Below are 14,666 nucleotides of genomic sequence, written 5' to 3' on the forward strand. Positions count from 1 at the left end.
TCAATTTGAACATGAAACTGACACATTTAGGATGATGAGACATAGGCTACACAGCTGAAAAGTGGCTGACCATACCAGCAGTATGTGCAAGTACAGCCAGGCAAATCTGTGGGAATGTCAAATTGTCATCACATTTCTGCAACAAACAGTGACATTTGTAGCATCTGTGGTGCCCCCTATCGGGGGTTATTTGTTTGTTGTTTAGAGTAGACTGAGGCCTGTCACAAATCTGTAGGCAGTAGCCCTACTCATGTAGGTGCAAAATGTCCAGGCTACATGAAACAGAAATTCAATGGATACTCAAAAATGTATCCATGATCAAAATAATGTGAGATGAAATCTTGAAAAGGTCTACAGTTACATTTCAACATCATAGATAGTATGAATTTGTGCCTTGCACAGACCAGTAGCACCACTGTGTGTGTGTGTGTGTGTGTGGGGGGGGGGGGGGGGGGGGGGTAGGGGGAGGGCAAAAGTGAAAGAAGACTAGTCTAGACTCTCGAAAAACCAGCGTCGGCTGCACCCTAAACAATCTGTCACTCTGAGTGCGACCCACATACTTTTATAAATGTTGTTGATCTAAGAGGATATCGCACAGAGCACAAGTCAGAGCACAAAAAAAAGAAAACCTGAAATTGTAGTTATTCTATTCATACATTTCAACATCATAGATAGTATGAATTTGTGCCATGCACAGACCAGTAGCATCACTGTGTGGCACACATCTGTTTATATCACAACAAATGCATCAACCCACAACAGAATTCTATCTAGAGACCAACGGAAGTAAAAAGGGGAGGTGCAGTGAGTGACTTCTGTTCAACTTTTTACCACAGTTCCACCTCCTCATAACGAGTCACGACCATAGGTCACGACTCACGACACACATACGGTAGTACAGTATCTACGGACAAAAGCCACGATGGATGAGGAGGCGGTGGATAGTTATCCTGAATTGAGGCATTTCCCTCTGGTGTGGCCACATCCAAGGGTTCGATCCCACAGTGACTCATCTGGTTTCCGCTCCAGAATCCTCTGCAGACTCCGACGTGCACAGTCAGGTAAGCTATTGCCTATTATATTTCATCTAATACATAAAGGTTTATGGTTTATTTGCTGCTGAGAAAACTAGGACATATATACTGTGTAAACCTCAGAGTGAACAGAGTGGGTGTCACTTTCTTCAGCAATGTCACACCATCACTGTCCCTATACCTAAAACCTGAACTAGGCTACTGGCTACTGTACATCTTAGTGATTGAAACCACCATAACCAGCTTTTCGGTCAGGGGATCGGAATTGACATTAAAGAAACAAGTTTTTTCTGTTTTTTGACCGCATCGGTCCTGATTTATTTTGTGGGCTAGAATATTAGAAAAATGATTTGTTCAGAAACAAAAACGTGTTTCTTTAAAGTCAATTCCGCCTGTCAATCAGATTATACTAAGATCCCCAAACTTCCCACTCTTAATTGTCTGAGCGGTTCCCAGCTCTATGTTTATCTTTAATTGCAACAGCAATCTCTCTGTGTTCATATTGTAATGACGGGAAATGGCAGTGTATAGTGGTTTACTCTAGATTTTAAGTTGGATAGCATATCATGTTGCTGGTCCTAGTCGTTACAGTATTTCACCAGCCCTGAATGCTCGGTTTTAGTGAGTGCTTAAAATCAAAGACCTGTGTTTTTATATTTGAAATTTCATTTGCCATTTTCTACCCAAGTTAGTCATCAACATCTCATGTACTGCACTGCAGTCCCTGTCATTGACCTGTGCCCTGCTGACAGCAGGCCTCAGATACGCATGGAGTCACCAGCCAGGCTTTTCACCTAACAGTGATATAGTCCGGCAGCCGACAGGCTTCTTTTGTTTAAAGTGGGAAATTTGGTATGAAGTATTTTTTTATTGGCCTAAAATATTGTCTATATACATGCATTCAGGAATCCACTTGCAAGTGGATTCACGAATATGAGGAGTTTTACCAGGAGTTTTACCAGGAGAGGAGTTTTACCAGGAGAGAGAAATGTGCACAGGGGCTCCTGCTCCTGTACGTGGTTTTCTGGACTCACTGAAAAATCGGCCATTCATTTTTCCCATAGAGATTTGCAAAAATATTGATATCAATTATTTTAAGCCTAGAATCAATCCATCCAGGAGCCTGGTGAGTCATGGCCATAAACCCTTTGATTCTGTGAAAAAAATGAAAATGAAAAACGCTAAACAAAGGGTATTTATTAAATACAATCCGCTGTGCCAATACACACAAAAAACCCAGTGTGCTCAATTCAGTTAGTCATCAACAGCAAACATAATTTCATAAATAAAGCACCAGGGGGAGCTAGCTGACCATAATTATAAAATAAAGACACATGCACTTGGCACACATGCACACGAGTGCCACACACACACACACACACACACACACACACACACACACCATCCATGTGAGTGTTAATTTAGCTAGGAATCTTTTAAACAAGTACACTCAGGGTTAAATCAATGCTCAGGCCTTTGCTGCACACTGCAGTTCCATAATGGTATGTAATTAAGAGATAGGACATGAGATTGGAATCCTAATTGTCTAAAATGCTAGGGATCTGATTTAGTCACAACTCACAAGCACAAGCTGTCGGCACCACTGAGGTCTTCTATTACAGTAGCAAGAGCATCCAGCTGGGTGCTGCAATTTACACATAGTAAAATCAGTGTTTGTTTTTTACTTTGAGAGAGTACTAGTCTATAGTATTAAACTAAAAAAGTTCCAAATTATCTCAGAAAAGCTGAGACCAAGGCTGAATTCAATGAATTGCATACACCGACAATTCAGGTAGATAGGCAATAGGCTACACTACAGTAAACACAAACCAGGGTCTAATAATGGCGTTTCTCTGTGGACAGATATTCTCATGCTGCGCCTGCGACACGTTATGAACTTGTAGATTGGCTATTTTTTGCAAAGAGATTTGGTGTAGACTCAAAACTAAGTACAGTTGAAACTCAGGTCCGTTTCCATAAGAATCGTAGGCTATATCTAAAGTTTTAGTGGCATTTGTTTCCAAAAAATAATGTTCCAAGATGTCTAGTAGCCACATTCGCCAGTTTGACACAGGTTTGAGATGACACGTAATGCACAGGTGGGGCACACTGTATTTGTAAATCCACAGGCAGAAACTGGACCACAGTACTCAAAACAGACTCCACGAGGCAGCACAGATGATGGTAATGGAGTTTAGTGAAAAAAGCAGCAGTATAGAAAATGCGTAAAAAACGAAACAAAAGTAAAGTCCTTTCTTTGCACAGATACAGATAGTCCTTGTTATCACATTATAACCACTTTGGCTCTTACAAAAGTCATTAAAAGATTACAAATTTAAAAGAAATAATTAATTAACATTAAAAGGCACATTTCACAGGTTTGTAGAAGCATATCAAATCATCAATCACCATACATCACATGATACAGCCTGCAAACAGCCAATGACACTACGTTTACAGCCAATGACACTATGTTTACTTACTTACGTAATCCTCTTCGTGCTGGATAGCACATAAGGTCTTCACCAATGAACGCCAATGCTGTCTGTCTACTGCCCAGTGCTGCACTTGGCCCCAGGTCCATTCGAGTTCTTTCATCTCTTTCTCCACAGATCTTCTCCAGGTCTCTTTGGGCCTGCCTCTTTTTCTCTTCCCTGGAGGTGTCCATCTCATGGCTACCCTTGGGATGGCACTTGGGTCCATTCTGCACACGTGACCAATGCAAATCCATCTTGTGAGCTTGATGACGCTTGACAGTGGGGTCAAGCCTGTTCTCCGGTACACACACAATATGTACGGTACAGTATGTACCTGTACACAATATGTAACATTAAAGCACAACCTTGAACCTTCAGGGCTGGTTATGTATCAATATTGTAGGTTGTCTAATATGTCGGTGTCCAGTTGCTCTAACAGAATGTAATATGAGAGACAATCATGACTTTCATAGACAATATTGCTGCGTGTGTGGTCATACTAATAAAACGTAATAGCCAAATTGGATTTGTCACCATATTCACAACTGTTACTTTGATTTTAAAAGAGAATCATGGGTTAATTATAATTCCCATAGTCCCAGATATTCAAATTCATGTAGGCCTACTGATTCAAGTTTAACAGTTCAACAGTTTCTAACAACAGTTACTGAACTTCAGGTTCAGTTCAGCTTGTGCAATGTGTGTTTGGGATAATGTGGTCTTGACTCTTCAATGTCCATAGCTATGCTCCGTTGTTGTCCTCCTGACAACAACTGCTATATTAGTCATGTAATTACACAGGCAGAGGAGAGAGGCAAGAAGAGGAGGAGGAGGAGAAGGAGAGAACGAATGAGAAGAGAGGACAGGATGGAAAAAAGAAACAAATGGAGAAAAGACATGAGAAGACACGTTGAGAGCAGAAGGCCATGGGAATGAACAACAGTGGGCGAGGAGGAAAATTAAAGTAGAGCAGCAGCTGCAACTATCGATTCTATTCTGATAATGAGTCTATCCATTGCTTTTTAGATGAATCGAATAACCAAGAAGCGCACACACACACACACGCACAGATGATTGGCCAACCCGACTCCTTGACTTAACTTATTGGCAGAGCGCTGCTTAACGTTTGTGCTGCATAGCCAATATACAGTAAGTGACAGTGTTTGCAATGGAACAGAAATTAGTCAAAAGCAAATTATGTTTAAGAATGTGAAGAATCTAACTATAAATGCGCCACATCTCTGTATGAGTGCGTGTGTGTGCGTGTGTCTGTGTGTACGGTTGTAATGCACGTAACTCGAGAACCGTTTGCCCCACCGCCCCACACGCGTTCCATACCCCCACAGGGAGTGCAGTGCCCAGTATCAAGTCGGTCGGACCCACGGTTGTCCAGAATCACCACAAAAGGCTCTGGTCAGGCTCTGACAGTGGGCCTAATGAGACCTAGTCCCCTCACCTTTGCAATTTCCAGCCTCTGCCTCAGCCAATTGATTGCCATGGCAACCCCACACCTGACAATTGATTACTTAACCAGTCCACTTTTCACAGTCAGTCAGTTTGCCCTCTTCACACACAGGACGATACAGAGATCTCCATGTAGGACACAGACAGACAGACAGTTAAAACGGGTGCTATGACAAGTTGACAACGGGTATTATTAGGTTCCCAAGTTGCATCGTTCTCAAGTAGGCCGGTGGCCGACGGGCACATACAGGTCTAGTGGTCATGGGCGGAGCTTGAGGGGGTTCAGGGGGTGCACTGCACCCCCTGGCAAAAAAATAATAAAAAAAATAAAGTTTTATTATTTTTTATTTTTATTTTTTTAAACTTATCTTCTGACTGTAGTTTGTAATCATCTCTCTTATCATGATATGATGACTCGCTATATGGCTGTAGTGCATGTGTGTATGTGTGTGAGCTGCTGTACTACCTAAATAACTCATTTTTAGGGGTTAGGGCATTGTAAAAAGGCTAAAATAATAAAATAAAGGTCAAAAAAATCGCGCGCGCACACAAAGCGTGCGCGCGGGTGTCGTTGGCCAAGCAGTCGCACCCCCAGGTGTCAAGTTCAAGCTCCGCCTATGCTAGTGGTATTAATGCATTGACTGCTCCTACTAGAGTCCTCAATGTATTCTTCTTACTGACCAGTGAGGAGATCCTGTACAAAAATCTTAGAACATATGGAAGGCAGTAGATGATTGTAGATGATTATAGGTTTTGATTAGTATTGTCTATGATAAACTTACATCTTATATGAGAAAAAGGTGCACAGCACACCGGTCCTTGTGACGTGCCAGCCAATGGGAGAAAAAAGCTTTTATATCAAAGAAATGGAATCAACGTGAAAAGTGTGTTAAAATGGCGGTTGGTCATGAAAAGTTTGGCACATGGACTAAATCTGATTATGACAAAATAAATGTATTTTGTGGCTCTTTTGTGGCCAATTAATTCCATCCCACAAACCTGCCCCTCCTCCCTCGTTGTAAAAGTAACTCTGCAGTTAATATATAAGCCTTTACTTCTATGTGAACACCTCAGCAACATACAGACAGGATGTTTTCCCATGTCATTATGTCGCATAGTTTCTAATAATAGTGCTCACACAATTGCATCCGCAATGGTGTTTAGGTTGGATGCTTCTGATGGAAATTGAATTTGGACTTTGATCTGAGAGACAGTGGCTGAAAGATGGAAGGAGTCCCTTATCATATCCACATATGAGAGAGAGAGAGAGAGAGAGAGAGAGGGAGAGAGAGAGTTACATATACAGTTTGTGTACATATACCACACAAACGTTTTCCCCTGCTATTTTAGCCTCAAGAGGATGAGAGATAATGTTGACCAGACCAGTTCTGCCTGCTAACCATCTGCAACAGATAAAACATAGCAATGTTGAAGTGTTGAAAGGTATCCTGGCTTGTTATAATTAAGGATTCAACATTAACAACTCCTTTAGAGGGAGAAGGAGGTAGAGGAACTACTGTAGCATTTAAATGGAATAATAGTTGTCAATAGCTTAATAGGCAATAGTCTGTGTGGTCATTCTGCTCAGTGTACAGTTTACTTGCTTTAACGTTGCCTTAAACAACCTTTGTTACGACCCTTGAGCTGTGACCTGACACTGCTCTACTCATTATTGCTATACAGAGTGTCACAAATTAAATGTTAAATGAGGTAAGAATAGATAAAGGTATTAAAGGGGGGGGGGGGGGGGAAATAATTTTTAAGTATTGTACAAATGTACAGTATGTGCTGCTAATGTAGTGTGTGCGTGTGTGTGAGCATGCACCTATGTGCATGCGATTGTGCTCGTTTACATTTGTGAGAGACAGTCCATGTGTCTATTAATACTAAACAGCGGATAGAACATTGAGCACAGATTCTGACTCACCATGCACTGCACAATGTTGCTATACTTATGAAGCCTTGTCTAGCATATATATGACTCACTTTGTATGGATGGCTCCTCCTCAGACCACTTTAGGGACCTGTGATTGTTATTTCTCTGCAGACATAGCAAAGCATGCATGCATGACAGGGTATTGTAATCACTTATCTGTATCTGTTTGTGTATCTGACTGTGAAATTGAATGTGAACTAAATAACTTGGTGAGAATGATCAGTAGGCTGCCCCAAATAAGTTGGGTTGAAAAGGTCAAAGATCAAGCCAGTCAAATCTCAGGAACAGAGAGACATGTTGGTGTGTTGGTGTGATTTGTTGTGTCTACTCTAAAATAGAGAGAAAGAATGAGAGAGCTGCAATACCTGTCTCTCTCTGTGTGTGTGTGTGTGTGTGTGTGTGTGTGTGTGTGTGTGTGTGTGTGTGTGTGTGTGTGTGTGTGTGTGTGTGTGTGTGTGTGTGTGTGTGTGTGTGTTGTCAGTTGATGTGTCTATCTGACTGGCTGCCTATCTGTGAGTATCTGTGTACTGTATGTGTATGTTCACATGTTGCTATCAATATAGCTGCCATTTTTACACTTGCATAAACAAGTTGTTGACATGTTATGACCCCATGCCGCTGCCCTTACTTTCCCTCTTTGTCACTATCCATCTCTCCCTCCTTCACTCTGACTCCCCCTCTATATCTCTTCTCTCCTCTGCCTAGTAACCCTAGTTGGTCCCTGTGAGGCAGATGATTGACCCACCTACGTCACGAACAGAGCAGTTAGGAGCAGGAGGGGCAAATGAGAGCCAAGAGGGAGAGAGAGAGAGAGAGAGAGAGAGAGAGAGAGAGAGGGGTGGAAACAAATATTAACTTTTAATGGAAAGATGGTTGCACAGGGGATAAGCGTGTATAGATGGTGAGATGGGGGTGAGATGAGAGGGATGGTGTGAGACAGAGGGAGGGAGGGAGACGACGAAGATGAGGAGAGACTGTACAAGAGGGAGGGAAACGAGCAAGAGAGAGGGAGAGTGACGAGACAGTGAGAAGGTGGGGAGGGAGGGAGGGAGAGTGTCGGGGAAAAAGGGACGGATCAGCTCACATTGCTGACAGTTTTCTCTGGGTCCAGCCATGGAACATGCTGGTAAGTGTCTCCTTCATAACATGTTCTCTCGCTCTCTCTTTCTTTCGATCTCTCTGTCTGTCTGTCTGTCTCTCTCTCTCTCTCTCTCTCTCTCTCTCTCTCTCTGTCGCCGTCAGTATTTGTGGTTCTATGTTAGTTTATCAGAAGCTAAAACACAGACGTGACAGAGACAATATTTACACTTGCTTCCCTCTTTCCTTGTGGGTGCAGTAGCTACCCGTACTGTATGTGCATCTAACTGGCTCTGTGTTGTGCTGTGGTTACGGTAGCTAGACATTGAAAGCATAAACATCTTTACTGTGCTATCAATCAGAATAGGGTCCATGCCGCTTAGTCTGTCTCCTCATACTTTGTAAATCGCATTGGATAGGAGCCTAAATTGTAAACTGAGTAAAATTGTGTCAAGGCCAATCTGAAAATGAAACCGTGCTTTAAATACTATAATATGAAAGCCCTGCTTGCATTTTGTGTGTCACATCGCCTTTAACCATTGCAAATTAACAGCTTATTATACATGTTCTTTTGCCAAGCTTGTATTTGGTTGGTACAGATAATTTGAATGAGTTTTCATCAAGGTCTCTGGTTTTAAAATTACTGCCTGGATCTGGTTTGTCTAGTTTTCAACAAAAGAAACAAACATATTGCACACATTTGATATAGTACTGTCTATATTATATAAGTATACTTACTTAGTAGTTGAAGTAGTAGTAGTATATGTAGTAGTAGTAGAAGTAGTAGTAGTAGTCGTAACTGTCTATAACGGTTAATGAAGCCTTTATTATCACCGTTTTCATGCAGTATAATACAAGTTCTGGTTTAGCTGATCACAATTTTATTAAAAGATATACTTTAAGCGGTTATGGAGCGGCGGCGATGAGCCTACTTAACTTGAACAGATTTATGGGTTTTGTAAATCTGCCCACAGTTAGGCTACATTAAGGCACATGAGCATCCGGTGAATGACTAAGAGAAAATACATTATTATTATTATTATTATTATTATTATTCTGGACTGTATTATGTTTGCCAATTGATTGAAATCCAATCAATCAACATAATACAGTCCATAATAATAATACAAATATAATAATAAAGACAACCTGCAACTTTAGTTTGATGCTCCAACATTTATCTAGACAGTGACAAATGTAATGGGATCTTCCTCAGTAATACATGTATCACACACACACACACACACACACACACACACACACACACACACACACACACACACACACACACACACACACACACACACACACACACACACACACACACACGCTTGGAAGCCATTTACTTTCATGCATAATTAAGCATACATTTTACAGTTATTTTCCCCCATTAGTGTTTTAGTCTATCAATTTGGCTTTACAGAAATAAACTCTTTCCCTTGACCTCTGGGCAGTGTGTGTGTGTGTGTGTGTGTGTGTGTGTGTGTGTGTGTGTGTGTGTGTGTGTGTGTGTGTGTGTGTGTGCTGTGGTCTGCACCAATGCATATTCTTGAGGGAAACGTTTACAAGTCAAAGCAGCATCTGTCAGTTTGTATAATGTGAATACATACATGAATGTGTGTGTGTGTGTGTGTGTGTGTGTGTGTGTGTGTGTGTGTGTGTGTGTGTGTGTGTGTGTGTGTGTGTGTGTGTGTGTGTGTGTGTGTGTGTGTGTGTGTGTGTGTGTGTGTGTGTGTATGGCCAACTGGCCATGCGTGTTTGAGCAGGGCAGAGGCAATGGAATGTCAGAGTGGATGTCCATATTTGCATATGGTTATTCAACCAAAGTGATTCATAATTGTGCACAAGAATATCTGTTTACATGGGACAGGTTTGTTATAATACTGACACTAAGGTGATTGCCTCTAGTCACTAGAGTGCATGAGAGGAAAGATACATGGTGTAATGATGGGGGGGTGGCAGCTGAGATTGCAGCTGGACATTTATTTCTCATGACTTTAGAAGGTGCCACCGTTCCCACCAATGGATGCAGCTGAAGGTAATAACATATTGTCTTTCATTGATGTGAACTGTAGGCCTACATACACCCACAATTAATGTTATACCTTCAGCTTCGTTTAGGAGTCAATGTGCAAAGTGTCTATAGTGTCTAAAAGTGTATCTCTAAAGCATGTCCACTCTTGTTCAGTTATCAAACAAAAATAAACGCGACAATTCCAAATACAGGTTATTTCCTTTTGCGATGAAACTTTCACCTGGTAGAGCATCACGTTTACGGACGGTTTGACAGGTGTATGTAGCAACTGTGTAAATATCCATAGTTCCATACTACATGCCAAATTGCCAGGTATTGTACATACATAGTTAGTCAGTGAGAGGCAAATATCTTCATGTTTTAACCTATACTCTATAGGGAACGTATAATTGGATTATCATCTGGTCAATCTTAGTTTTGACTGTGTTAAATGTCCTGCTTGCATATATGTTCGACCAATGTGAATGTATGTGACATCGATAAAATAAAATAAACGGTTACCAGTGACTTGTATTGAGTGCTGTTAACTCAAAGACAGCATAAATGTGTCAACTTAAATGCACCAAAAAGAACCTTTGAACCTTTGAGCAGCGATCACGAACAGTACAAACATTTACCAGAGGGAAACGGCTGGATGGGTGCCAAAGTATAGCTATCATCATAATCATCATCATCATAAAAACCAATGGCGCTTGCAGTATGCTTTAAAATCAATGCCCATGTTGAATCTCCACAGCAGTAATAATATGACTAATTGCAGTGTGGCATATCTGACAAAACAGGACGGATAGACTAGCTGTAAGCTGTTGCAGCAGAGGGATAGATGATTTGTTTTGTCTGCACTATTATGACCTTATATAGTGTTAAGTTAATGCACACACGCACGCGCGCGCACACACACACACACACACACACACACACACACACACACACACACACACACACACACACACACACACACACACACACACACACACACACACACACACACACACACACACACACACACTGTTTATCCTTGTGAAGTGTGCAACCTAAGGTTGCTGCTCTGTTCTGCTACTGGCCCAGATTATATTCCCTTAACCTGGCTTTACTTCATCTGTCTGCTGTCTCTCCCTGGCTGGCTGGCAGGATGTCAGCTATTGATTCATACTTGCAACATTTTAGCGGTGATTGCTGCTTATAATGGCAGTACCAAATAGAAGACAACAAACAGGAGAGATCGGGTTTCAGGCGAGCATAGCAACAGTACGAGAAATGACAGCTCCTACATCATCAAAGCAATGCATGACTACATATAGTCACCTTAAGGATGATACCACACAGATGGATGGGTAGATCATAATACTATACTATACTTTGCGTGAAACTGTAGCCAAAATGTTTGAAAATGTTCACATGTAACAACATGCCTAAATTCCAGGTTGAAAGTGGTTAGGTCTGTTGTGGCTTTTATATTTAACCTATGAAAAGTATTAACAACACCCTGAAATAATAACTGCATTGGATGCATTGGAAGTTCACAGCAGTGATGTATGTATAGACATGGAAATGTATGTATACTATATACAGGTAATGTACTTAATATGGATGGAAGGATAATGGATGTATCAGGTTGTACCATCAGGATATACAGTTGTACTGTCAGCATTCCCTATGGGAAGTTTAAGTAGACATTAGAAGAAGTCTTTCTGAATATTGATTCTGTAGCAAACGCCATGCATGCATTACGACAAATGTCGTGTTGTGGCGGTAAAATCATATTTTATTCAAATCTCCTGAATTGAGGCCAAAGCCTATTGCTATTAGGATTAGGAAACATCAATCACATTCTTAAATGTTCTGCACAATTTTCATTTTAGTTTATAAACCCATTTAGACCTGGAACAACTATACGTTGTTGCACCTTTCAAGATGGGAACACCTCTGTGTCACATTAGCTGTTGATGATATATAGCAACATTATTTGTTTAGAATTTTACGAATACGATTTCTTTTCTCCAGAAAACTTAGGTCCGTTTTTCGGCCCTGGTCTAAATGGGATACCAATGTTATTGCCCATTATGCTACTGTGTTTGCCAGTTATGCATACTGATAGTTAGTCTGATAAAAATGACTATAGATAATAAGGTCACAGAAGTTGCTTCTTCTTGTTTCCATTCGATTGGGCTTGCATAAAAGAAGCCTGTTCAACACTTCAGTGTTGTGTTTGTCTGGACTAAGTAGGGCGCCACCCAGTCCCTGTCCTAGCTGGGCTGATGGTAACACTTGTAATGTCACATAAACACAGCTTTACATTTGGGAGATTATTTATGTATGCAAAAAACAACTGCATAGGACAGTCACATTTCTAAAAAGATATAATTAAAGTAAATACATGAAATTAATTATGTAGGTTTACAAGTCAATGTCAAGTGTTAATTTGCAGCTAGTGTAATTGTTTTGCTTGTAGTCAGTTGTTGGGGCAACTCACAGCAAAGTACAATCCAATTCAAATACATCACCTCCCTTATGAATAATGGTTATGGTGATATACAGTAGGTGTCATTTTGTTCACCATAGAAATGTGTCTGATAGAATTGCATTTTAATAACAACATTATTGTGGCCTTCTCTATTCTATTCTCTATTCTTAACCTACTCTATTTTGTATCATTCCCAGTCAATTTGTGTTTCATTCAAAATATTGGCTCAGAAAGTAATATTGTAACCTAAAAAGTTATTTAATTATTATTATTTATCTCCCCAATGTTCTGTCCTTCTACCATGTCTGTCCCATATGTGTATACTATCCCACACCTACTGTTTGGTCTGGGGACTGTGTAGACAACCACATGTCTCTTCCAAAACACTGGGGTTAATTGCCACTGCATTTCACCAGGAGGGCATAATGTCTGCGGGAGAAACACACCATCACTCCTCCTGGACCTAGTACCAGACCAGCAGGCACCCTGACTAACCAGTAGGAGTCACTAATGCAGCATCAGGATTCGAACCTCAGTCTCCATGGTAGGAGTAATGATAATAATGGATTGCATTTTTATAGCGCTTCTCTATGCACTTACGTGCCTACTCAAAGCGCTTTACAATGGTCCATTCATTCATATACATTGGGAGGTGAAGCGGCGAACATTCCCACAGTCACACACCAATGGTGGCAACCACTGGAGGCAATGTAAGGGTTCAGTGTCTTGCCCAAGAACACTTCGACATGTGGACAGGAGAAGCCGGGATTCGAAACGCCGACCCACGGATCATTGGACACAGCCGCCCAGTAGTAGGAACGTTACCCCTGCCCCACCTAACATAAGTACATACACGTAGTACACCTACAGTAGTACACGTAGTACATGTAGTACACCCGGGGTCTGCAACCTTTTGGAAACAAAGTGTCATGTTTGTTTGATGTCAATAAATTAAAAAAAATCATTAATTTTAATGCCACCACATTCCAACATATTTTGATTGTACACAAAATGTGTGTACAATCAAAATATGTTGGAATATAACCTTTCCCCTTCCTTTTATAAATGTTGTCTCACATTGTAATTTATAATGATCATTAGATTCAGAGCAATAACTCGACTCTCTCCCCATGCAGTTCAGAGTTCCGCGTTTTAATGAATGTAGAATTATGTGCAGGATGTAATTTACATACAAATGTGAGGGACTTATTTATTTGACTATGTTTTTTTAAAATAGTTTACCAAAAAGCCTGTCTCTCACTGCCAGTGTGCCAGTGATCACCACCCCTGGTGCCAATGTAGGCACCGGTGCCAAAGGTTGCCTACCCCTGTAGTACACTATACACACACAGTATGTAACACACACACACTCACACACACACACAGTTTATGTAGATTCTGTCAATTTTGTTTGGGAATGTGTTAGGAGACTTTGCCCCCCTCAACAAGCAACAGAGGTTAATAAATAAATCAAGGCGGAGAGGAGGAAGGACTAAAAAGCTGCACTTAAACAATTATTAGCCCCTTGTTCTGCTGAGACCACTGCTTAATATTTGATGAATGTCTTCCCCTTCCCTGGTCATTCTCATCCGCTGCCTATAGCCCTTTGGCTCTCCTGTCAACAAGGTCACAGTCTATAAGGGGATGTCAATTATATTATCTGGGATCTGAAAAAGAGGACTGGTTTTCCCAAACGTAACATCTTTACATTTATTTACCGGTAGTACTGTCCTCTCCAACATACATTTAAGATGTATCCACTTCACCAATGAAGCCCTACTTTGTTGACCGCAAGGCCCTTTCCTTTTTCCCCTCTACACAAATGTTAGCATATCGCCAAATATTCACCTATTATGACATGCAAACATATAGCAAAAGTTATAGAAGAAGAAGGCGCTGGAGCAGCTCGGATTTGCGACTGTAGGTCGCATTTACTATGATTACTATGAAAACCTGCAGTTTCGTCACACCTCCATATATGGTCACGCCTCGTGACATCACGCCTCCATATATGGTCACACCTCGTGAAATCACGCCTCCATATATGGTCACGCCTTGTGACATCACGCCTCGTGACACGCCACACCACCATATATGGCCATCTATGGAGATCACGACACTGACCTAATAACGTCCGCAATCTAACGGACCCACATTGTCCAGAACCGCCACAAAAGGC

The 14,666-nt window shown here is 41.1% G+C and overlaps 1 protein-coding gene across 2 annotated transcripts in view; it reads left to right on the forward strand.

Moving 5' to 3' along the window:
- Positions 1 to 922: 922 nt before the first annotated feature.
- phactr2 (phosphatase and actin regulator 2) overlaps positions 923 to 14,666 on the forward strand; it is a gene marked incomplete at its 5' end in the record, with an annotated part of 48,010 nt that continues 34,266 nt past the window's right edge. For both annotated transcript variants that reach the window (XM_083775402.1, XM_083775404.1), the window contains one exon: positions 923 to 1,061. In XM_083775402.1, coding sequence (XP_083631528.1) covers positions 923 to 1,061 — 139 coding nt within the window. The remainder of the gene's footprint in view (positions 1,062 to 14,666) is intronic.

This window comes from Protomyctophum parallelum, assembly GCF_964188405.1.
Source record: "Protomyctophum parallelum genome assembly, chromosome: 10".
NCBI lineage: Eukaryota > Metazoa > Chordata > Actinopteri > Myctophiformes > Myctophidae > Protomyctophum > Protomyctophum parallelum.